The following is a 24,253-nucleotide window of genomic DNA, read 5'->3' as shown; positions in this document are numbered from 1 at the left end:
GAGAAAAAAAAAAACAACAACAATTCATGATTATTTAATTTAATTCCATTTTATAAATATTATATTGCTCATAATTTTTTTCAAAATGTCACAATAAATTAATAATAAAATTAAAAATAAAAAGAAAATAATTAATATCATTTTAAAACTTTTTATTTTTTTTTTTCTTCCTACTACTTTTTCTAATATTTTATATTTATCATAGAATTTTTAAACTAAAAAGAAAAAAAAAAATTGAAATACTGAATGTTATAGATACATTAATTTTTTTTTTTAGTCCTATTTAAATGAGTTTGTTTAGCTTGAATATATCGTCTAGCCATTTTTTTTTTTTTTTTAAATATATCACACAATTCAGATATCTATTTTACTTTTTTTTTTTTTTCTATTTTTATTTTTTATTTTTATTTTATTTTATTTTTTCTTTTTTGTTTTTGAAACAGCAAAAAAAGAGACAAAGAGTGGAAAATGTTGATGAAAAATGTATGACGATGCTTTCAATTACCATTTGTAATGTATTGCATGAAATGAATATTCATGCATAATATTGAATGGCTTGGCTCAGCTTGGCTTGGTTTGGCTTGGCTTGGCCTTGACTCTTTCACTAGGCTACATTTAGCTTTCTCGTTTACATAGCTCTTCGGTTTCTTTCTTTTTTTTTTTTTGTTGTTGTCTAGGCAAAAATGTCCTAAGTCATATAAGTTGTAGACCTATTAAAATCCATCTCCCAATGCATCATCATTTCTCCATTTTCTATTTTCCATTTTTCTTTTTTTTTTTTTTTTTTTGTTCATTCTTCCATTTTTCCAATTTTAGTTTGTCGTTTAAAGTTAACAAAATAAAAAGTTTTTTGATTATTTTTTATTTATTTAATTAATTAATTAATTTATTTTTTACTATATTAGCTAAACTATTGATATTTTTTTTTTTTTTTTGTTAAATTTATAGAAAATGCGTGAAATTGTTCATATTCAAGCTGGCCAATGTGGTAATCAAATTGGTTCAAAGGTTTAATCTTTTTTCTTTTTTTTTTTTTTTAAAAAATTTGTTGTGCATGCATAAATAGATGAAAAAATTAAAATTTCGATCAAAAAAAAAAAAAAAAAAAAAAACAAAAATTCATATAAAGAAAAAATGTAAGAGAAAGAAATAAATGTTTATAAAATTCTTTCCTTTTTTTTTTTTTTTTTTAATTTTTTCATTTATTTAATTTTTTTTTTTTTTCATTTCAATTTTTTTTATATTTATTTAAAATTATAGTTTTGGGAAGTTATCTCAGATGAGCATGGAATTGATCCACTTGGACAGTATCATGGTGATAGTGATTTACAACTGGAACGTATCAATGTTTATTATAATGAGGTACAAAAACAACGATATGTACCAAGGTAAAATGATTTTTAAATTGTTTAATATGAAAAATAAAAAATTTAAATATTAATTGTAACATATTAAATTGTATTAATAATAATAATAATGACAATAATAATAATAATAATAATAATGAGATAAAAATTTATGAGAATTTATAAATGAAACAAAGTTTTTTGATTCTTTTAATATTTTTTTCTTTTTTTTATTATTATTATTATTCAAATAAATTTTAGTGCAATTTTGATATATGAAGATGTAGAATTTAAATATTAATTGTAATATTTTAAATTTTATTAATGTTAATAATACTATTGTGATGAAACAAATGAAAATTTATGAGAATTCATAAATAAACAAAGTTTTTTTTTTTTTCTTTGATATTTCTTTTTTTTGAAAAAAAAAAAATTATTTAAATAAATTTTAGAGCAATTTTGGTAGATTTAGAACCCGGAACAATGGATAGTGTACGTGCTAGTTCATTTGGGCAACTTTTTCGACCGGATAACTATGTTTTTGGTTAATCGTTTCTCTCTTTTTTTTTTTTTTTTTCATTTATTTTAAAAATTTTAAATGAAATAAAAAATCGATTTTTTCTTTTTTTCAAAATTGATATGTTTTATTTAATAAAAATATTGGAATTGTTATATAATTAAATAATTTCAAATGATTTAGGGTTTTTACTCTTATTTATTTTTTCTTTTTTTTTTATTTTCTATTAACTAAAAATAGAAATATTTGTAGGTCAAAGTGGAGCAGGTAATAACTGGGCCAAAGGTCACTATACTGAAGGGGCGGAATTGGTTGACAGTGTTTTGGATGTAATTCGTAAAGAAGCTGAAGCATGCGATTGCTTACAAGTATTCTTCACTTGCAATAATTAAAAAAAATTTTTTTTTTTTAAAAAAAAAAAAGAGACAAAGTATTTATTTAAAAAAGATTAATTCAATGGAAAAAGAAATTGAAATTAAAAATTTAATTTTTTAACTAATTTTTCAACTAATATACAAATTTTTCTAATTTTAGTAAATAATTTCTTTGGTAAAATTTTATTTTGATTTGTTGAAAATATTGAAATATCATTTTGCATACTGTAATAAATTGTTTTTTTTTTTTTTTTTTTTTTTTTTAGGGTTTTCAATTTACTCATTCATTGGGAGGTGGTACCGGTTCCGGTATGGGTACACTACTAATATCAAAAATTCGTGAAGAATATCCGGATCGTATTATGACAACTTTTTCTGTGGTTCCTTCTCCAAAGGTATTCAAATTAATGTTGGTTAAATAATTGAATAAAATAATAAATCAATTTAATTAAATAATGAAAAATTATGCTAGCATCACTGAAATGCATTTCGAATTTTGAATTTAAATTTTTATGCAAAATTATAGCAAATGAAAATTATATTAAGAAATTTGAAAAATGAGTAAAAATAAAAATTGTTAATTAATTAATCCATTTTATTTCAATTCTTATACTTTTTGTTAGAAATGATTAATAATAATAATAATAATAGTAATAAAAGTTGGATTTAATTAAGAAGGAATAATTTATTTATTATTGCAAATAATTTGATAGAGAGATTAGAGCATTTTTTTTTTTTTTTTAATAATTTTAATATTAATACATGAATCTTAGTTATTTAAAATCATTAAAAATTGTATGAAAAATATCATCAATTTAATTAAATTTTAAAGAAAAGAAAAAAATAAACTAATGAATAATATTATGATATTATATTATGTTTAATTATTTGAATAACATTATTTGAAAGTAAGGAACAGTTAAGTTTTTTTTTTTCAAATTTCAAAGTTTTCTTTTTTTTTCTCTCTCTTTTTTTTTTAATTACAGGTGTCGGATACCGTGGTAGAACCATACAATGCTACGTTATCAGTACATCAATTAGTTGAAAATACCGATGAAACATTTTGTATTGATAATGAAGCACTTTACGATATCTGTTTCAGGTAAATTTTAATTATCATTGATAATAACATTACACAGGTATAATTTGTAAAGTATACAATTATCAATTATTTTTTATTTACTTTTTTTTTTAATTATTTGTTTTTTAATATTTTTTTTTTCAAAATCTTTTTATTTTTTATTTACTAATAATAATAAATTACTAATAATGATAAACTAATGATACAAGAAAACAATAGAAAATATTATTAAAATTAATTCCATCCATTATTTTTCATCTATTTTTTATATATTTTAACTTTAATTATTATCAATTCTTATATTTATTTATTCTGGTGGAATTGAAAAATTATTTTTTGAAAAAATATTTTATTTTTTATTTTTTTGAATTTATTTTGAAAAAAAAAAAAAAAAAAATTTACAGAACATTGAAGTTAACAACTCCAACATATGGTGATTTGAATCATTTGGTTAGTGCAACAATGAGTGGTGTCACAACATGTCTAAGATTTCCTGGACAAGTTTGTCTTTTTTATTTTTATTTTATTTTATTTTTTTTTACAATGAAATGATTTTTATAAAAAGTTGAAATTATTTTTATCTTCTTTTTTACAATCCTATAAAATACTTGTAACATTTTAATTTTTGAAAAAATACTTTTAAACATTTTAAATTTTGAAAAAATACTTTTAAACATTTTACTTTTTAAAAATTGATAAAACAAATGAATAAATAAATAAACAAAAACAAACATATATATATGTATAATTTTTAATTAATTTGAATTAATTAAACAATCATTTGTTTATAGTCATAAAAATTCTCATTTATCTATAATAAACAATTTATCATTTTTTTGTGTGTAGCAAATTGTTAATTAAATTAATTTAAATTAGTTGAATAATAATAAGTGATATGAATGAAATTAATTTTGCTGAAATAAATATTTCATTCTAAAAAAAAAAATGATAAATGTAAAATATCACACTAAATTTAATTCTTATATTTCGTTTTTATCTTAGAATACACTTATCAATAATTGTTATCAATTATGTATTACATTGAAATTTGATGTAATCAATTTGATAAGATAATATTTATCATTCAAGTAAATATGGTTTTTGTATTTAGAAAAAAAGGTTTTAAAATAAAATCATACTAATATTACAAAACCAAGAAAATTCAAAGATCTAAATACAACATATTTAATGGAAAAAAAAAATTTAATAAAATTAAAAAAAAAAAAAAACGAAATATAAGAATAAAATTAGGAAAAAAAAATATCTCAGATTTAAAATATATTTCAGTTAAATGCTGATCTACGTAAATTAGCCGTTAATATGGTACCATTTCCACGGTTGCATTTTTTTATGCCCGGTTTTGCGCCACTTACTTCTCGAAGTTTGCTTATTTTTTAATTTTTTGATTAAATAATATATTATTCAATTTATTAAACTAGTAATATATTAGTTTAAGTAATATACTAATAATAATAATAAATAAATATTATAATTATTCTTAAATTTAGCTTAATAATTTAGCAATTTAGCAAATTAATATTTTATCAAATAAGCGATATTAATTAGAATTAAGTATTAAATCAAATTTATAATTGATTAATTAAAATGTATCATTAAATTGATAATTAGTAATTAAATTTTATAGGTAATCAACAGTATCGTGCTATTACGGTAGCTGAATTAACCCAGCAAATGTTTGATGCTAAAAATATGATGGCAGCATGTGATCCACGACATGGACGATATCTTACAGCAGCTGCAATCTTTCGTGGTAGAATGTCAATGAAGGTTTCTTTCATTTTAATTTTCTTTTTTTTTTTTATATTTAAACTTAAAATTTACTTTAAAATTAATTTTCTAAAAAAAAAAAAAAAAATGAAGAAAATTCATTAATTTTTGTGCTATCAAAAAAAAAAAAAAAAAATACTTTCTTATCATTCATAAAAAATTAATAATTATATCATTATTATTAATTATATTTTCCATAAAATTAACTATCATTTTGGATTGTTTCAGCAAAAAAAAAAAAGAAGAAAAAGAGAATCATCTGAAAATTCGATTAATTCATCAAATTAATCTTATATATTGGATTAAAATTTATACCAGTATAGAATTTAGAATTTATATTTATAGTTACAATTGTTATTTATTTCAATTTAAATATTAATTATGTATGATGATAAAAAATGAAATTAGAAAATGCTAGTGTTTGCATTTGCTATTTCACTGAGTTTAACTATTTTCAAACAAAAAAAGGGAGTGAAAAGTTCGAATTTAAATTTTAATTCCTTAACTTCTTATAGTAGAATTAAAAATTTCAATGCTTTTTTTTTAAAAAAAAAAAATAACGTTTCTTCGACACAATTAGTTAAACTTGAAAATACATTTATCTAAGTGAATAAATAAATTTTTAGGATGTTGATGAACAAATGTTGAATATACAAAATAAAAATTCTGCATACTTTGTTGATTGGATTCCGAATAACGTGAAAACAGCCGTATGTGATATACCACCACGTGGACTTAAAATGGCTGCCACGTTTATTGGTAATTCAACGGCAATTCAGGAACTGTTCAAACGTGTTTCCGAACAATTCACAGGTTTATTTATTATTTTATTATTTTTTTTTTTTCATAAAAATTTATCAGATTAATTAGTAATACAAATATTAATTAGTAGTATTCTGGAAAATAATTTCATTATTTTAGTAAATTATTTTGAAATTAACTATTGTTTAATAATTTTATTTATATAAAATTAAAATTAAAAAAAAAAAAAAAAAAAAAGTGAACTATTAAAATATTTTAAGCAATGTTTCGACGAAAAGCATTTTTGCATTGGTATACTGGTGAAGGAATGGATGAAATGGAATTTACGGAAGCTGAAAGTAATATGAATGATTTAGTTTCTGAATATCAACAATATCAGGTCATTTTTCTAATTTCTTTGATCTTTCCTCTTTTTTTTTTTTTTGATGACAGTTAAAAAAATGATATAAGTTGGAAATTAAGACAAAATAATATTATGCAAAAATGATAGGATTTTAATTACAAGTAGAGTTGTGTATTGGGATTTTAATTACAATTAGAATTATCTATTTAAATATCGGGATTTTAATCATAAATAGAATTGTCTATTTAATTATTGGAATATTAATTACAATTAGAATTATCCATTTAATTATTGGGATTTTAGTTATAAATAGATTTACCTATTTAAGTATTGGGATTTCAATTATAAATAGAATTATCTATTTAATTATTGAAATTTTAATTACAATATAGAATTATCTATTTAATTATTAGGATTTCAATCATAGATAGAATTATCTGTTTAATTATTGGGATTTTAGTTACAAATAGAATTATCTATTTGATTATTGGAATTTTAATCATAAATAGAATTAATTATCTGTTTAATTATTGGGATTTTAATCATAAATAGAATTATCTATTTAATTATTGAAATTTTAATTACAATATAGAATTATGTATTTAATTATTAGGATTTCAATCATAGATAGAATTATCTGTTTAATTATTGGGATTTTAGTTACAAATAGAATTATCTATTTAATTATTGGAATTTTAATTACAAAATAGAATTATCTGTTTAAATATATTTTATATCTGTGTTATTTAATTTAATTTGTATTATAGGAGGCAACTGCTGATGAAGAATTAGATGAAACGATTGAACAAGCAGAAACAGAATAAAAATTACAATCAAAAATTACAATCATTCAAATTTTGTTAACATTCTGCTCGATTATTCTTCATTTTGTTTTTTTTTTTTTTATTTTTATTTGTCCTTTTTTTTTCCTGAAAAATTTCGCATCTGTTTAATCTACAATTTTTTCATTAGCAAAATATTCATGAATGCAAGCATCGATTGAAAAAAAAAAAATTTTGGGAATTTGAATCTAATTAATAGCGAAAGTTAGAGTAAATTAAAAAAAAATTTTAAAGTATTACAGATTTGACAATTAATACATTTCATTTATTAAATAATTCTTTTGCTTAATCTATTATATCATCAAGAAATGAAAAAGACATTTACTTTTATGCCAATTTAAATGGGATATTTTTTGTTTGAAAAAATTTACATCGTCCCTCTCTCCCTCTCTCTCTCTCTCTCTTTGTCCTTCTTCACTGCCGTTTTTTTTTTTTTTTTGTTTTTTTGACAATTACCTAATTAAATTTCAACAGTTTTTCGCTTATCTCACAGTAATTAATTCTTTTATAAGCAACATAATTATTTATATTTCATAAAAAATATTTATAATCGTTTTTTCTTAGAAATAGAATATTGGAAAAAATATTAAAATCTATAATTTTATTCATTAAAAAAACTTAAAAAATATTTTATTTTGTTCTGGAAAAGCTTATTATTATTATTATTATCATCTATAATTCAAATTTTGCGTTTCTTTCTTTGCTCATGTTGCATTCAAATATTCTCACAAAGTATTTTTTAAAAAAGCTTACTCATCGCTTTGTATCCATTGGTGTGCGCAATTTTTACAAATATATTCTAAATCTATAAAATACTCATCAGCATTGTTCTTATTTTATATAAATCTTTCTTGTTTATAATTTATACATTTCACATCAGAATTATTTCACTGAAATCAAAATTGAATATGTTGAATTTTAATTTGCAGAATTACTCGTTTAAATTTAGGATTTTCTTATGCATTAAAGGATGAAAAAAAGATAGATTCAAAAAAAAAAAAAAACGCTCAATTGGAGTTAAATTAAAAATAGAGAATCAATATCTACTTAATTTATTATGCTAAATAAAATTCAAACGGTATGCAATTTGATGAAAGTTTGAAGTTTAGATCAAAATCAAAAATTTTAAACAGATTAAGCAGAATTCAACCAATCAAAACAATCATGAAGCAAAAAAGTAGGCTATTGATAAAAAAAAAAAAAAAGAAAATCATCGCATATTCGGTAACAAAAAAATAATTGAACAAAAAAAGGCAAAAAAATAAAAAAAAAAAATTTCAGGATATGATAAAACAAAAAAAAAAAAAACTTGGAAGTTCAAAAAAATTTTACAAAGATCATCTAAAAAAAAAAACTGCTTTTTCTATTGACATGAGACAAATACAAAATAAAATCATACTTTGTAAAACTGTAAAATCATAAAAATTTGCAAAAGGTAGAAAAAATTTACCATCGTTTACAAAATTTTATCTTTTCAAAAATTTCATTTCAAAATTTTTCATTAATCTGCTTAAGATCATAAATGAAAAAAGAATGTAACTGATAATTTATAACTAAATTACCTAATCAATATATTTCCGTTTACGATAATTCGAGAAATCATCTTTATCAATGTAATATATTCTCGTCAAATCATTCACGTCTCGCCTTTTTTTTCCCCCCCCCCCCCCTCCCCTATGCTCAACATATAAAGATCATTGGTAAGCAACAAATAAAAAAACCAAAAAAAAAGACAAAACAAAACAAAAAATAAACAAACGTAAAAATTTTCAAACAATACCCAATTTGAGGAATAAAAATGAACAGAAAAAGAATTACATTAAAAGATTTGAATGTTAGAATCAATGAAATCCTCCAGAATTCGTTGTTTTGCAGCTGATACTTCACCTTTTCGAAGTCTTTTACCATAAATTGGCCAACCTCGTCGTTTCATTCCTTTAACATATACATCCCATAAATCATTGAAATCGATCGCTGAATTACATTCATTTAGTACCACTCTCAATTGAGCAACACGATGTTGACTTCGAAACCAATCATAAATTGATCGAATAAAATGCTCTTTCTCAGTTTTATCAGGATTTTTCGCAAACATCTCCAAATCAGCATCCTAGGAAAGAAAATACTTTTTTTTTTTTCTTTTTGCTGATAAAAAATTAAGGAAAAATTTACAATTTTGTAATTTTATTGCTAATTTCATTTACAAAACAGTTTGTTGTTTTTGTTTTTTTCCTGAACCAACTATTCGTAATTGTCTAAAATCTATTTGGTATATTAAATTAGCAAACAGTAAAAAAAAAAAAAAAAAGAAGAAAAAACTCTAAAGAGTTTATAAAATTTTTCACCAAACCATTTTTACGATCTTTCTTGGAATAATAATAATAATAATAATCTGCTCAAAATTTTCAGCATTATTTACCGGTATGAGAAGATCATACTGAGCTTGCGGTAGATTCCAATAACGACTTGGATCAATGGGATAAACAGCTGTCGCATATTGCTTCCACTCATCCGTAAAATGAACATTACGTCCTCCGCCAGAACGAGCAATTTTAGGTTTTGGTAAATTAGTTGGCTGTGGTATAATTTGAATATGTTTATACAATTTCCATGGCGAAATTTCATTTCCTTCTTTTAAATCATCATTCGAGCTAAAATATAATAACTAAAATGCAATATAGGCACCAACTAATTATCTTTTAAGCATACGTTTTGATGTTATCAATCTCGAGAAAGATAGATAAGCACATAGAAGGTATATAGATTCCATTTTTCCAGTGCTACCTACCTGCTATGCTAAATTATTCTAAGAATAAAAAATGTAATGAAACTCATACTCCTCAAATCATTATAATTGGTAACGCTAATTAACCTTAGAAGGAAACAATCTTTCTTATGTCAAATAAAAACTTCAATCAAAAAGATTTTTTTATTAATTAAGCAAGAAAGATAACAATATGTTATTAGTAGTAACTTACTTATCTGAATCAGTACCATCATCTAATTCTTTTTTCAAGAATTTAACTTTCTTTTCTCGAGATTTTGATGTATCTGCCAACGATTTCTTTGGTTCATGAATTGAAATATTTTGTTTCAGCATATTAGCATAATCACCCTCACGTTTGTTAGCGGCAGCACGTCTTTTACGAGGTTTACTGTTAAGTTCATTAGCATCGATAGTGGAATCTTTTGTATCAACTGCTTTATCTGACCTATAACAAAGCAATACATCCACGTGCTATATTCAATTAAATCTAATTAGTATGATTTCAAGATTTTAATTTAGTGAATTATTTGACAAAATATGATAACAGTGAATGCTCAGAAAACAGCTAATAATATTAAAGGAAAAGAAATTTTGATTAATTTTAATAATAACGACTAACTTTTCCTCATCATCTGTATCATCAAATGTACCATTAACATATGGTTCTAATTCTGGCATTGGTGAATTTTCCACTTTTCCTCTATGCAACGTATATTTCTCTGTTACAGTTCCTTTTGAATGTAATTTACTGATCTTCTCACATAGTTCACCTACTTTATTGCTGCAAAATAGAACTATCAAAAAGTAATACCTTCTCTAATTAAATTAAATGAAAATTAACAAATTCATTGCAAAAATGTTAGATAAGTCTATTGTTATCAACCTAAGACAAGAATTAATCATGTGAAGAGCTGAAAAAGGGAAAAAAGAAAAAAAAAAAAAACTGTCATAGTTTAACTTAAAAAAACTTCACAAACTATAGAAATTCTACCAAATTGCATGAATAGAAATTATGAATTATACCTATCATTCAAATATCCTACATACTTTATAAAAGTAGCTAATTAGATTTTTCCAAAGCAATGATAACACTTTATAAAGGAATACTTACCTTAAACCGTTTACTTGCTTTCGCAGAGTAATATTTTCATCAATTAAACTACGATAACGATCTTGTGCTCGTCTCTCAAATTCGACAACTTCCATGGATAATGTCTGTACCTCTTTTGCTAGCTTTTCAAGTAAACTGTATACCATTTTTGACTAAAGTATGAATTAATCAATAGTAATAATTCATTTATTCATATATCTGTGAATAAATAGGAAGAAAGCTTGAAATGAAATTAAAAATTTTTTGATAACCTTTTCATCAGATGTGCTTGGCTGGTCTTCTTGTCTATTACTAAGTCGTCTATGATGACGAACATATGGTCGTTTTTTAACTAAAATAATTTGTATAATAAATGTTATAACTCCTATAGCTCCAAGTATATAATTTTTTTTCATATTTATTAATCATTTTTTTTTTTTTTTTTTTGCGATTACTTCTAAATCCAAGTATATTTACATTTTAATAACAATAAAAATTATAAAATAATACAGTAATTTAGCGAAATTAATCAAAACATATCGCCGTATTGAATTTTTTTTCTTTTTTAAATAAAACTTGTCACATTTAAAAAAACTTGAGAATCAGAACTGTTAAAATAGTTAAGATTCATTAAGACCATTTTAAAAATCGATCTTCGATTACACTGATAACGGAATAAAGAGGAGAAATATATGAAAAATTCAGGAAAAAAAAAAAAATTAATAACCTTTCACACCAATTTCGTCACTGTTCACCGTATTCTTTATTAGCTTATTTTTACTACCAGGTAATCTTCCCATAATGTCATCAAAATTCAGTCTCAAATATGTTTCTATAGTACAATCCTGCATTGTAATTAATAGTTTTACATAGGTTAATTAAATGATTACAATCAAAAAATGATTGTTGCCATAGTAATAATAATGTTTGGATAACTCTAACTTTACCAACGAATCAATTAATTTTATTTTTTATTTTTTGAAACCTAAAATTCATTTCATGTGTAATTACTTAGCCAATCTCATCTACAACACCGAACAATCCAGCAATTATATTATATATTACAACTTTTATAAGTTATTTGCAATAACTTCTTTGTAGTCTATTTTTGCGAATGATAATATTCTAATGATCGGCAAGCAAAAGTACTAAAAATAAAGCGAAAGCTTTCATTTTCTTAAATGTAACCGGTTATACAACAAAAACATACATATCAAAAATTTTACTCATATTTTGATAACAGCAATATAACGAGCATAAATCAAATATTTCGAATTTAACATAGAGCAAAAAAAAAGAAAAAAAAAAAAAAAAAAAAAAAAAACGAAACAATACAGAACCATTTTTAGTTTTCTTGAGAAAAATAATTTGCCTTTTTTTTCTCTCTAGCAATTATTCAAGAAGAAATTCAAACAAGTATAATTCAAACAAGTTTTCAAGCAACCTTTAATTTCTCCAATTCTTCGATAATTTCATCTTCCTTATTAATTTTTGCCATCTGATTTGCTTCCAAAATTTGTCCGCTTTCTTTCCGCTTCTTTAACTTCTCAATATCATCAATTTTCTTTTGCAGCGCACGTATCTAAAAGATACTAGTTATCCTTAAATTATTTCAAATAGTTTCACCCATAAATAATCTATGTAAATCTAATAATTCTATATTTACCCATCTATCTATGAGCAGTTGAATAGTGACTAAGTTTTATGTCCTATCATATTTCAGTACATTTCATTCATTCATATTTCTAATGCTATCAATGATAACAAAAGTACTTATCATAATTACATAACTGATTAAAGATCAGTTAATAAATTACAAGCATAACAGTACTTCCTACCTTTTTCTCTTTTTCAGATAATGGAGCCTTTGAAGTTGAAGTCGATGTTGCCACTTTCAAAACATTTTTTGCTGCACCTAAATTACGAATGATTTTGGCGATAAAAATTGTACAACGTTTCAGCATTACTTCTCTTCAAATAAAATGAAATAAAGCTTATTCATATTGAAGAGTAGAGTATTTGTTCAGTAAATATAATTGTACCTTTCCGTAAATGAGGAGGCACATAAGTTCCATTTTTACTAATTGCACCAACTGGCAAATTATTAGCTGGATGTTCATCACCCATAATCTTCTTCTGCACTATTAAGCCAGCTTTTGCTTTGTCTTCAACTGTTAGAAGTGGAATCGAAAAGGAATGGTAAATATTCCCAGGAACAGGTCGCCATTGCACCTACAAAATATAATATAAACTCTAAATTTAGTCTTTCTCTCTCTCTTATTAAACTCATCAAATTTAACATGGACATCTGAAGAGTTACTTTATAGTAGGACATATAAAATAAGTAGTAGGATAAAAAAGTAGTAGGACATATAAAAGCTATAAAAAGGAACAAGAAGAATTATATCATATAATACCTTATCAGAATAAACAAGACAAAAAGTTTAATTATGCAACTGGGCCTTGCTTTTGTCTTATTACCACTTATTAGCAATAAAACTAGGAAATATTGCATCGAATACTATCATAATATTTTATATGAACAATTGAGCTATCATATTAAAAAAATGTAATCATGAACAGAAAGCCCGTTCATGTAATCAGCAATAAAGTATTCCATTTGAATTTATTAGCATGTTTTCACTTTTAGTAGCTTACAAAAATTACATTTAAGAAACAACAAAAAACAAAAAAAAAAAAACAAAAACAAAAACAAAATTAATTAAAAAATGAAGATTACCTGCCATAATTCGGAAGAAGAATCACAGCGATGTTCATAAAGTAAACGACCACTGTAATGCCATATCCTAAAGCAATTATCGATTCGAAGTCTTGGAGCTGTAGTGGCAGTCATTAAATGCTGACCATCTGGTGCCCATTCTAATAATGTCGTGTTTGGTGCCTCAATCTAAAATAATATTATTACCATCTTGGAAAATAATAGAGAATAAAAACAGAAAATGTAAAAATACATTTTTTTTTATTCAATTAAAAAGAAGACAATAACAAGAAATTAAAATTCTATCAAATTAAAATTCTAAACTAACAAAACATACAGTAACAATTTCACGTCGAGCTTCTACATCCCAAAATTGCATACGACCACTGGCAATATTCCCGAAACCACAAAGTATCAAGATATTTCCAAATCGATTGTAATACATATCATTTCGTGGTCCTTCGCCAAAATCGAAAACTGGATCACATTTCAAATTGTACAAAGTTACCTGAAATCAATAACTCAAGATTACTTAAAGTAGTATTGGAATAATAATAGATGATTAATCACAGCGAAAATTCTTCCAAATTATTCCAAATAATTGTAACAAAAAAAGTTTTAGGAAAGTAGAAATACCCGAGCAGGCATAAAGCCATAACAAACTGCAAATTGTTTTCCATTAGGACTCCATTTAGCGCTATAAACTGGTCCATTCTTCTCGAGCGGCACAGCACAACTATCACCATTTACCGCTACAAGATATAAGTTTTGTTCACCATAGTAACTTTTATTTGAAATATCAACATCCACTATTGCCATTACTATCATTGCACTTCCTGTAAAATGTTTACAAAGTTTTTAAAATATAAATATTTATATAAATGTCAAACTTTCTTAGCATAATTTAAAAAAAAAAAAAAAAAAAAACTAAGGTGACTGAGCAAAAAATGCAGTTAAACGGCACACTCATCAAGATTAGTGCGATTTGATTTACAGACAGCCGAAACAAAAATTAAAAAATTAGAAATTAAACAGTACTTCGCAAAAATCTATGCAAATATGACTATGAAATAGCTGAAGAAAGTTTTCGTTTTTTTTTTTTTTTTTTTTTTTTTTAAAATCTTATCTATCTAGTAAAACTTAACAATCTAATGCGTAGATTAAAGCTGAAAGCAAACCTTTGCAACTCCATAACAAATTAACTTTATCGCATTTAAAGAGAGTTTTGCTAGCCACAGTAGTGAATTTGTGATCCAACCTAAAATATAACATATGGAACATAGCTGTAAAAACGGACATTGAAATTATAACAAAATATCCATTGAAAAATTACTTTATACAAAAGTAAGATCAAAAAAAAAAAAGTGCTAAAATTTATAACAAATATACAAATACATAATTGCTTGTTATAAGGATTATTTTTTTATAAATAACCAATGAAAACTTAACGATGAAAACATACCTTTTGAGTTGCACTAATGCAGGTTGCCCACCAGATGCAGGAACATATACTGCAAGATGATGTGGTTCCATTCCAGAGCTCAATGAGCAACTTTCAACATTTCGTATCACCAATTTTGACTCATATTTCTCTGTAAAATATTAATTTAGAATGAAATATCAAATTGTCAAACAAAAATTTCTAGCCTTATTTCACATAGCAATATCATTACCATATGAATTATATTTGTGAATCAAAATTTCGGATCCAATTAAACGAACTGAATAAACTTCATCATCAGTCCATTGAATTTTCCATGAGTTCTAAAAATACACATCAATCACTGCTACAACATTTTTCACTACTACGTGATTACTACGTGATACTACGTTACTATGTGATACTACGTGATTCTAATAATACCAATAATAAAATTCAGATAATAAGAAAAAAAAAAAAAAAAAACATGTACGTTAAAAGAAAGAAATAAATTACGAATATTTAAATTAAATAGTTAAAAAAAAAACAAATAGCTAAATTAAAATTAAAAGAGTGAATTAAATATGTATACTACTAGCTAAATGACAGCAATTTGTAAAACCTGTTTTTGAGCAATTAGTGTAGTAATATGCTTTCCTTCTGGAAGTGACCATAACCTTAGATTTGGTGCTGGCTGTCGTTGTTCGATATTTTCAGCCTAAATTAACAACAGGTAATAAATAAATAAAGGAAAAAAAAAAAAAAAAAAAAAAAAGAAAGAAAAGGTAATAAAACAAACATACTTTCTTTCTGCATGCAAATATTTTACTATCTTATAGGAGGAAGGTTTTCAAATTTCAACCATTTACTTTTCCTTCTATTTAGTTTAACTTTTAAAATAAATCAGTGTAAATGAAACATAAAACAAATAATTATCAATTATTGTTTTAAACAAAAAGAAAAACCATATAAATTGAATACTAAAAGAATCTCATGGCTAAAAGTTTTTAACAGATCAAAAACCTTCTTTCCAAACGTTTTATCGAGATTTCTCTACCCATATCGAGATTTCCCTACCCATTTTTTCACAATAACGAAAGCATAACATGCTTTTGCATTGATCTGTATCGGCTAACCGTCACGCACAACGACAATGGTCGTGGGCGAGCTCACATCAAAGCCACTTATAATTTTGCACACGTTTCCCAAGTATGTAGGAAATATTTTACTTCCCATACTAGAATTCATGTGCACCATACGGGATTTGAACTTGGTAGCTATTTTTTCTTACACCACCAAATACCACCACCATACCATGCAACCAAACATCATTATTACATTATACAATGTAATCATTATCAATTTCTCGATTACTCATGTAATAACCAGTACATGGATTAGATATTTGCTATTGATTGTTTAAAAAAAAAAAAAGAAAAAAAAAATTGAAATTGAATGGAAGAACAATGATAAAACAGGTTAGAAGTGTACTTGATACAATGATACAATCATTAATAAACGGTTCTCATTAATCATTAGATCTGTTTAGATTGTAAAACAGGTCATGTCCAATTACGTTATCAATAACAAACACTCTGAATTAAATTATCATTTAGTAAGCTGCCTGATAGTATTGAATTTTTCACTCTTTTCTCAATCCTAATTGATAAATTATTAAAAAAAAAAAAAAAAAAAAAAAAGAAAAAATTCGATAAATTAAATAGGAAATAAATAAGATAAATAGGATTTTTTTTTTTATCCAAATAAGCATCACTCTTGTACTTGTAACATTTTCGTTTTCTCAAGTATTTATGCTATAAAATTCAAGTTGAACAAACCGTTTTAGCAACGTAGGAAACATATGGTTCATATGTTGCCAATAAACGGTCTCTTGGAGAAAAGACAATTTGTTGAGTACGCGGTAAGTCAACATTAAATATTTCTCGTCCAGAAGAACTTTCCACTAGAACTGTCCTAAAAATTACATCTATTTGAAGAATATTTATGATTAAATTTCACTTTTTACATAGACTATCGAGTATTTCTGACGATGAATTGTATTCTCATTATTTCATTCTTTATTATAACATTATAAGTGTTCAAACTGAAATTATTAATTTACGAATTCTCTTCATTTTAAATAATTGACATTTAATTGTGTTTGACTTGTAACTACGCTAACAGAGAAGAAATTATCGATGAACAGTTCTTAGTTGAAAGAAAAAAAAAAAAAAAAATGTGAACACATACCTAGCAGTATCGCAATAACAAAAATATTGTCCAGTATTACTGAATTGAAATACCCGACAAGGATGTGACTTAGGATCTCTAAAAAAAGTCTGGAACTAGTTGCACTAAAATATTAATTACATTATATAAATTAAATAATTTGATATATTCGTGAGAAAAAAAAAAACTCACTCAGATTTATCGTATATCCTTAATGGTGAGCTAATACCTCTAATTATACCGAAACCATTAGAACCACGTACTGCAAATTAACATTTCAATTTTCCTCTTTCTTTACTTATTGCAAATACTATAGGAAAAAAAAAAAAATTAAATTTCTATGCATTGTGATACTAATTATACCATTTCTAGTCTTGTGATTTTGCAATCAAAAACTGAAAAAAAAAGAGAGCGTTTTTTGGTAATTTCAAGGATATTTCAAAGGTGTAATTACAGGTACTGGTATATGACTATATAATGCATATAAAGGTATGTATATATAATTTAATTTTATATAATAAATCTAAAAAAAAAAAAACCAACCAGCATAATGTAAATTCTCACCCATCATCAAAATATAACCACTGTTGTTACCTCCTTTGTTTATTAGGTTATTTACCTACAAATAATCATTTGTACAATTAACACACATAACACGTCATACATAAATGATCGAAATTTGAAAATAACAATAATTCGTTTTTTCAGCGAAGAAAAAAAAGATGAAAAAAATGAAAAAATCAAAAATCGACTGTGGTCTCATTGTTGAACACCACAAAATTATGAGTATTCAGAACAGTATTTATTGTCACACATCACCTTCCACTCTCTCTCTCTCTTTCTTCAAAGAATAAAGTATTATGTTTGTATTATGTAGTTTAAAATATTTTATACATTAATTGTTAACATAACCGGATAAATTATAGAAGAATGCCTCAAGGCTTCTTCCTTCATTGAAATTATTCATCTGAAACGATTAAATATGCTTGCAAATAACTCAGTGTGTTACTTTTGAATTTTTTCAAAATAATTGAAAGATATTAAAATGCTTGAAAAAAAAAAAAAAAATTGCCACTGGATAACTCTTTTGAAACCATTAAAGGCAATACAAAGAAAGAAAAAAAAAAAACAGAAATATCGAATATTTTAATTTCATCTTTTAATGAAACACAGTACAAATATCTTGAAATGCAAATCATAGCTAAGTGACAGAGAGTATTCACCGCAAAAATAAAAAATAAATAAAAAGATATCACAATACAAAATTGATACGTTAGAATAAGAAATGAGAGATACAGAGAGAGAGAGAGAGAGCGAGAGAGAGAGAAAAAAAAAGTAAAACAATATTTTTTTATATTTACAAGCATAATGAATATTTATGAAGTATATTGAAACTAATTAAAGAAAAAAAAAAAAAGAAAAAGGCAAATTATAGTTGTATCCAGAAATTAAATAAGAAAATTTCGCCATAATTTTTCTAAATTAGTTTCTAAATTGAGATCTGCTGATGCAAAATATTACCATTATAAAACTATTTACTGCTTTCATTTATAAAATTAGTACCAAGCCAGAGCACCAATATAGAAGAGCTAAAAAATGCAACATAAATAAATATTTTAGAATCTTGCTTTACAGAATGAACCATAGCAGATAATTCTTTTCACAAGCTACTAGCTTCACATACCTGAAAATGATTAGCTTTATCAACAGTTATAATATGTATAGTATGTACTAAAACAACATAAAGATCAACCTAGTATATCAATGATATAATATTCTGATGTGATAAAAAGTTTAATGGAGAAATTATTAACTGTTATTTCTCTATGAGTTGTCACTTACATCACCATCATGCATGATTTTCCTTTTTGGTTTTCGTTTTTTTTCGGACACATATCATTATTTTAAAAGTTTAAAATGATAAAATCAATCACTTCAACAGCCAAACATAAGTCTTGAATCTTATTATTCAAGTCTCATACCTAACTACTAAAAAAGAAATTACTTGCGTTCAATAAAGTAATAATTTCTTTTCAGTGCAACTTTCATAAATACAAAAATTCCTTCTGAAACAATTAATAGGCTTATTTCTCTCTAAGTTATCCTTTAACAATTAACATTTATCCATGCAAATTCAAACAAACCCTTCGCATTATTTTTCTTTTTGGTTTTGGTTTTTTCGGATACATATCATTAGCTCGATCCGCAACCAACTGATTAGATCCTTCATTTGGTATCTACAAATGAGAAAATAAAATTATCCCAAAAGAGTAAAAATAAAAAAAAAAAAAAAAAAAAAAAAAAACCGCTATTATTTAAGACTAAACAAAATACTTTATTTTAGCCTTAAATATTTATTTCAACTCCTTATTATAAATGAAGATAACTTTCAAGAAACAAAGAATATGTTCTAACATGCCAGCAGTAAAGTTATGCCTATAGAAATGATCATAAAATACCACAAAAAAAATCATCTATTTTTTAATTTGGTAAAGGAATATAAGCCATAAGTCATTAGTAAATTTTTCTTCTTTTAAAAAAAATTATCAATCAGTCATTCTAAAAAATAAAGTAATGTGCAATTTTTTAATCTATATATATGAATAACAGTATGTGACAAACCTGAAATTTTAATCGTTTCTTAACAGGCATTTCTTTATCATTCGTATTTGATTGTTCATTTAAATGTGGTGGTTCATTTTGATCAGTATCAGATATTGATTCGATAGGAATTGTTTCTGTTCCTTTAAGGTAATTGAAAATAAAAAAAAAAAAGGACAATGGGACAACGTATATACACGTACGTATAGAAACAGTACAATGCCTTTATAAAGTTAGCCTAAGAAATGAATTATTTGAACCTAACAAACATAAGCTAATAGAGATACAAACTCTTTAGCTCAATCATAAGAATAACTACTTCAAATTAACATTAAAGACAAAGTAAAACCCTTTTTTTTTTTTCTCACACTGTTTATAATTCTAGTTCATAGAACTTCTATCCAAATGAATGACAGAAAAAAAAAAAAGCAAATAAGAGATTACTAAAAATAAAAAATGATTCTAATTATTCGGTCAAAATGTAAACACCGTGCATACAACAGTTAAATGTAACTGAGTTATCATAGAATCTAAAACAAAGTAATCACAGAACGACTAAAGTTTATATCTAATGATTTAAAGCAATAATCAAGAGACATAGGTAGTTTGTATTTTCCAGAAATATATAAGATTTGAAATAAAAATAAAGAAAAAAGTACTAGTTGTAACAGTAGCAATTTCTTCGTCTCCCGATGGACGTCTGAGAGAGCAACTCGATAGTGTAAATGAGCTCTGAATTTCGCTGATAGTTGGATCATCCATATCAATTTGATTAATATTAGCAATTTTTTCATTGAAATCAGTAATGTTTTTCGATAGAATTTCTAAAAAGATTATCAATAATGTATTGGCAAATGATGCACAAAATTATGTAAAATAGAATGAAATTCACCGAATAAATCATGATGAAGGGACCAAAGTAAGGAATAACATTGATTTTAAGATAAAACAAGCGACTGCTATTTAAAACTACCGAATTTTTGACTAATCCGACAATTTAAATTAAAAAATTTTCGCGTTAATTATCAGCAGTTTAGAACGAGTAGTAAATTAAGTACATGTAAATCAGGCCTATTTTTTAAAAAATAAATATGAACCTTTTGAAGGCTTAAACGCTTTAGAAAGAGTATTATTAAAACTCTTTTTTTGCTCCAATATAAGTCGTCTTTTTAAGCAGTCAATTTCGTTTGAAAGCTTTCGGGAACGCTTACACTCTTCCGAATATCGAATCTCTGATTCTCGAACTTTATCAAAGTATGCCATGCGCTCTTTCTCCGCTCTGCCTAATTTTAAAGTCAACATTTTCACCTCTTCTCTGCAACAAAATTAATAGAAGAAATTGTTAAGGGTATCAATTTATTATTGATCATCATAATAAGATTTGATGAACTTCGAAAATTACCTGTTAGCATTCACTAACCTCAACTTAGGATTATCAATGCGAATGATTAAATAAAGCCTAGGTTTTGCATTCATACAGACCAGGCATAATCCAAACAATTTTCTTGTGCATTCTTCTTGAATCTTCAAAATTTTAGTTGTAAATGAAAAAACATAATAAAAGAAAACTAACTTCAAACTGTTGAAGGCATATTCTCTCATATCAATCATCTTTGAAGTATTTGAAACACTCTCTGTCTCAACTTGTGTGCTCTCCTTGCATTTCTCTAGTAATTTTGCATTAAGTGTCGTCAGTTCAGTACGTAAGCGAGAAATCTCCAGTTGTAACATACTTGTATCACTGCCTTAATTAAAATAGAAGTAAATAAAGAAAATGGGTAGATCAATACCAGCAAAAAAACATTCATTTGCACCAGAAAAACAACAAATATGACAAATATTTGAATGCATTTGCGGTATTATGATGTGCATAACAATTCACACTATACAACATCTATAAAAATTACAAAAACTGACATGCCAAAAAAATAACATACTTTTCTTAGGAGCATCAAATAAAAACTCTGACATCTCTTCTACCTTAAAACAAATTTGATTAAATAGCTAACATATTATTAAACAATCATTTACCAGTATTTCCTTCGTTAGCGCGCAAAGTTAATGCAAGCATTAATTCGTTTCTAAGCTCGTTTAATTCCAATTCATATGCTTCTTTCTGACTAGCAAAAAAATCATTCTGGCATTTGAGCTTCAGAAGATCTTTTTCCAGTTTAACTCTTTCATCAACAAACTAAAAACGAAACCTAAAATAACAATGACAGCAACAGTATGAAAACTGAGAAATACTGCAAAAACAAAATCACGAAAATAATTTTTAAAGTTTAAAATGAAACTAACATAGAAACTTCTTTCTTTATAAAGATGAATTGCTTAACTCACCTCAAAAAACATTGAGTTTCCTCTCTTTGCGATCTTTGTTTTACTGCGATACTCATTCAATTCGGAAGTTAATTCATTACATCGATTTTTTAATTCCTTCAAATTATCTTTGAAATAAAACATGACAAAAGATGAAAAAGTGCATATTATTCAAATAGGATTAAATTACAAAAAGAAATTTTTTAAATCAAAGAACGAAGGATAAACCTCAACGTCATGTTTGTAAGCATTACATATCGTTGACAGCTCCTCAACATGGCTTCTTTCATTGTCCAAATTTCGATTAGCTATAACTACTTTATCTTGTAGCTCTGAAATCTCCTCCAATATCAAATTCTTCTCCAATTCCAATTCCGCCTGAAAAAGTCAAAGTAATGTAAGATTTAGAAATATAAGAAATTTCAAAATAATTTTTTCTTATAGCATAGTTTTGGGCATTCTAAGAAAGTATTGGTTCAAGAAAGTATTGGTTAACCATTTTTTGATTCAACTTTTCTCGTTCAGAATCAGAAAAAGTGTTCGATGTCTGGATGATTGCAACATCAGGTTTTTGTGATGCTTTTTCCAATTCCCGCTCTTTCGATGCCAATGTTTTTTTTAATCCTTGTATTTCTTGTTCTTGTTCAAATAGCATGTCATTCTTTTCATTTATCTGTAAGTGACTGCTTTCAAAATATATTAATCGGAGTTTTTATTTCGCTTTTAATATTTTATGTCTCACTTTTTAATTCGAAATCAAGAATGATCAGATCTATTATTCTAGGAAAAAAAATTGTCAGTAATTAAAACAGCCATTAAAAAAAAAAAAAAAAAAAACATGAAACTAAAATCAACTGATAAAAATAAGACGATATGAAAAAATTATCATAAATGACAAATAGTTGACAAAAATAAGAGGAAGTAAATGATACTTCACTATGTAGCAAATTAATATAAGAAACCTCTGTACGAAGAGAAGATATTTTTTGTTCAAGTTCGACCAAATAAGCGCTTTTAGTACCATTTATTTCGGTAATTTCATTGCGAAGTTTTATTATTTCACTCTCAGCATCAGCCAAATATTCATCACGAGTTTTCAGTAATGCTTGTAACCGAGCGATATCCTGAAATTATAATTTAATGGTTGATATTTTATTACTTTAAAATAATTCGATGAAGTAATCGAATTTTCTTAACAAATGCTACTTATAATGATGATTATTTTAAAGGTTTTATGACTATCACAAAACGATAAAGTTAACAAAACATAAATGTATCGATGCAAACATAAATTTATACTCTTGATTGCTGAAGATTTTCTTCACCAAGCGTAGAAAGGCGTTGATCTTTATCTTTATCCTTCTCCAATATCTCTTTCGCCAACTGGGCAATGGCCACTTGTTTTGATTCTGATTCTTTTAATTTCAATCTATAACAATAAATGATTAAAACAAAACATAAAGACATGCAAGCGATTGTGTATTATTGTATTTTGTATGTGAAAAAAAAAAAATACTAAAAATCAGAATAAAATCTTCAGCAACTTTTAATTGAAAATTTATATAAAATCCACAGAATATTCGCTTGAGCTTATACGATAATCCATATGAGGTTTTCTTGCCTAAATCTCACAAAAATCAATAAAATATTCTTAAAAATGAGACTATAAAAATCTAGATGGTTGATTTTACAAAAATTTGTAAAGTAACCTTACTTTAGCTCTTCAATTTCAGCATCCATTACTCCTACATCAACGAGTAATTTTCAAATCAATTAAAACTGAAAAAGAAAAAAAAAAAAAAAAAACATTATCAATCCAATATCAAATTAAATTATGAATGCGTGAAATACTTGAAACTTCAAGAAAGAAAAAAGAAGAAAAAAATAATCTTGCATTAAGTAATTATTTACTTTTTAATAACAATAATCAACTTTCTGGAAAAGTTTCATATTCCTCTAATATAGAACTGATTAAGTGAAAAAAAATTGCTAAAGGATAAACATTGTTGAATAATTTATTGTCATCTAATGATAACATATTTATCATCAACTTTA

At 24.8% G+C, this 24,253-nt stretch overlaps 4 protein-coding genes across 4 annotated transcripts; 1 reads left to right on the top strand and 3 right to left on the bottom strand.

The window, feature by feature from the left end:
- Positions 1-951: 951 nt before the first annotated feature.
- Positions 952-7,035, top strand: Bma-mec-7 (Tubulin beta chain, putative; the record flags this gene model as incomplete). The annotated part of the gene is made up of 12 exons (XM_043075941.1): positions 952-1,008; positions 1,261-1,388; positions 1,799-1,890; positions 2,116-2,231; positions 2,504-2,632; positions 3,224-3,339; positions 3,723-3,819; positions 4,606-4,699; positions 4,964-5,106; positions 5,733-5,919; positions 6,129-6,247; positions 6,979-7,035. 12 exons carry the CDS (start codon positions 952-954, stop codon positions 7,033-7,035), a joined length of 1,335 nt encoding a protein of 444 aa, XP_042931875.1.
- A 1,837-nt stretch (positions 7,036-8,872) lies between these two features.
- Bm18222 (Uncharacterized protein) lies at positions 8,873-11,761 on the bottom strand (the record flags this gene model as incomplete). The annotated part of the gene is made up of 7 exons (XM_043075940.1): positions 8,873-9,163; positions 9,473-9,704; positions 10,032-10,265; positions 10,440-10,601; positions 10,932-11,083; positions 11,183-11,262; positions 11,638-11,761. 7 exons carry the CDS (start codon positions 11,759-11,761, stop codon positions 8,873-8,875), a joined length of 1,275 nt encoding a protein of 424 aa, XP_042931874.1.
- Positions 11,762-12,345: 584 nt separating this feature from the next.
- Bma-eif-2A (Uncharacterized protein) lies at positions 12,346-17,849 on the bottom strand (the record flags this gene model as incomplete). Its single annotated transcript, XM_043075939.1, has 14 exons — positions 12,346-12,492; positions 12,749-12,825; positions 12,953-13,142; positions 13,651-13,818; positions 13,967-14,137; positions 14,266-14,465; positions 14,808-14,887; positions 15,092-15,221; positions 15,303-15,393; positions 15,672-15,767; positions 16,888-17,023; positions 17,300-17,377; positions 17,471-17,540; positions 17,822-17,849. The coding sequence occupies 14 exons, from the start codon at positions 17,847-17,849 to the stop codon at positions 12,346-12,348; spliced, it is 1,662 nt and encodes a 553-aa protein (XP_042931873.1).
- Positions 17,850-18,938: 1,089 nt separating this feature from the next.
- Positions 18,939-23,938, bottom strand: Bm12328 (putative 71.3 kDa protein in SCM4-MUP1 intergenic region, putative; the record flags this gene model as incomplete). The annotated part of the gene is made up of 13 exons (XM_043075938.1): positions 18,939-18,962; positions 19,423-19,515; positions 19,901-20,022; positions 20,539-20,703; positions 20,977-21,194; positions 21,453-21,624; positions 21,911-22,070; positions 22,220-22,315; positions 22,427-22,576; positions 22,695-22,871; positions 23,161-23,322; positions 23,498-23,627; positions 23,913-23,938. 13 exons carry the CDS (start codon positions 23,936-23,938, stop codon positions 18,939-18,941), a joined length of 1,695 nt encoding a protein of 564 aa, XP_042931872.1.
- Positions 23,939-24,253: the final 315 nt, after the last annotated feature.

Source organism: Brugia malayi, assembly GCF_000002995.4.
Source record: "Brugia malayi strain FR3 genome assembly, contig: Bm_v4_ChrX_scaffold_001, whole genome shotgun sequence".
NCBI lineage: Eukaryota > Metazoa > Nematoda > Chromadorea > Rhabditida > Onchocercidae > Brugia > Brugia malayi.
The sequence above is the reverse complement of the archived record's forward strand: the minus strand, read 5'-3'. Positions and strand labels throughout refer to the sequence as shown.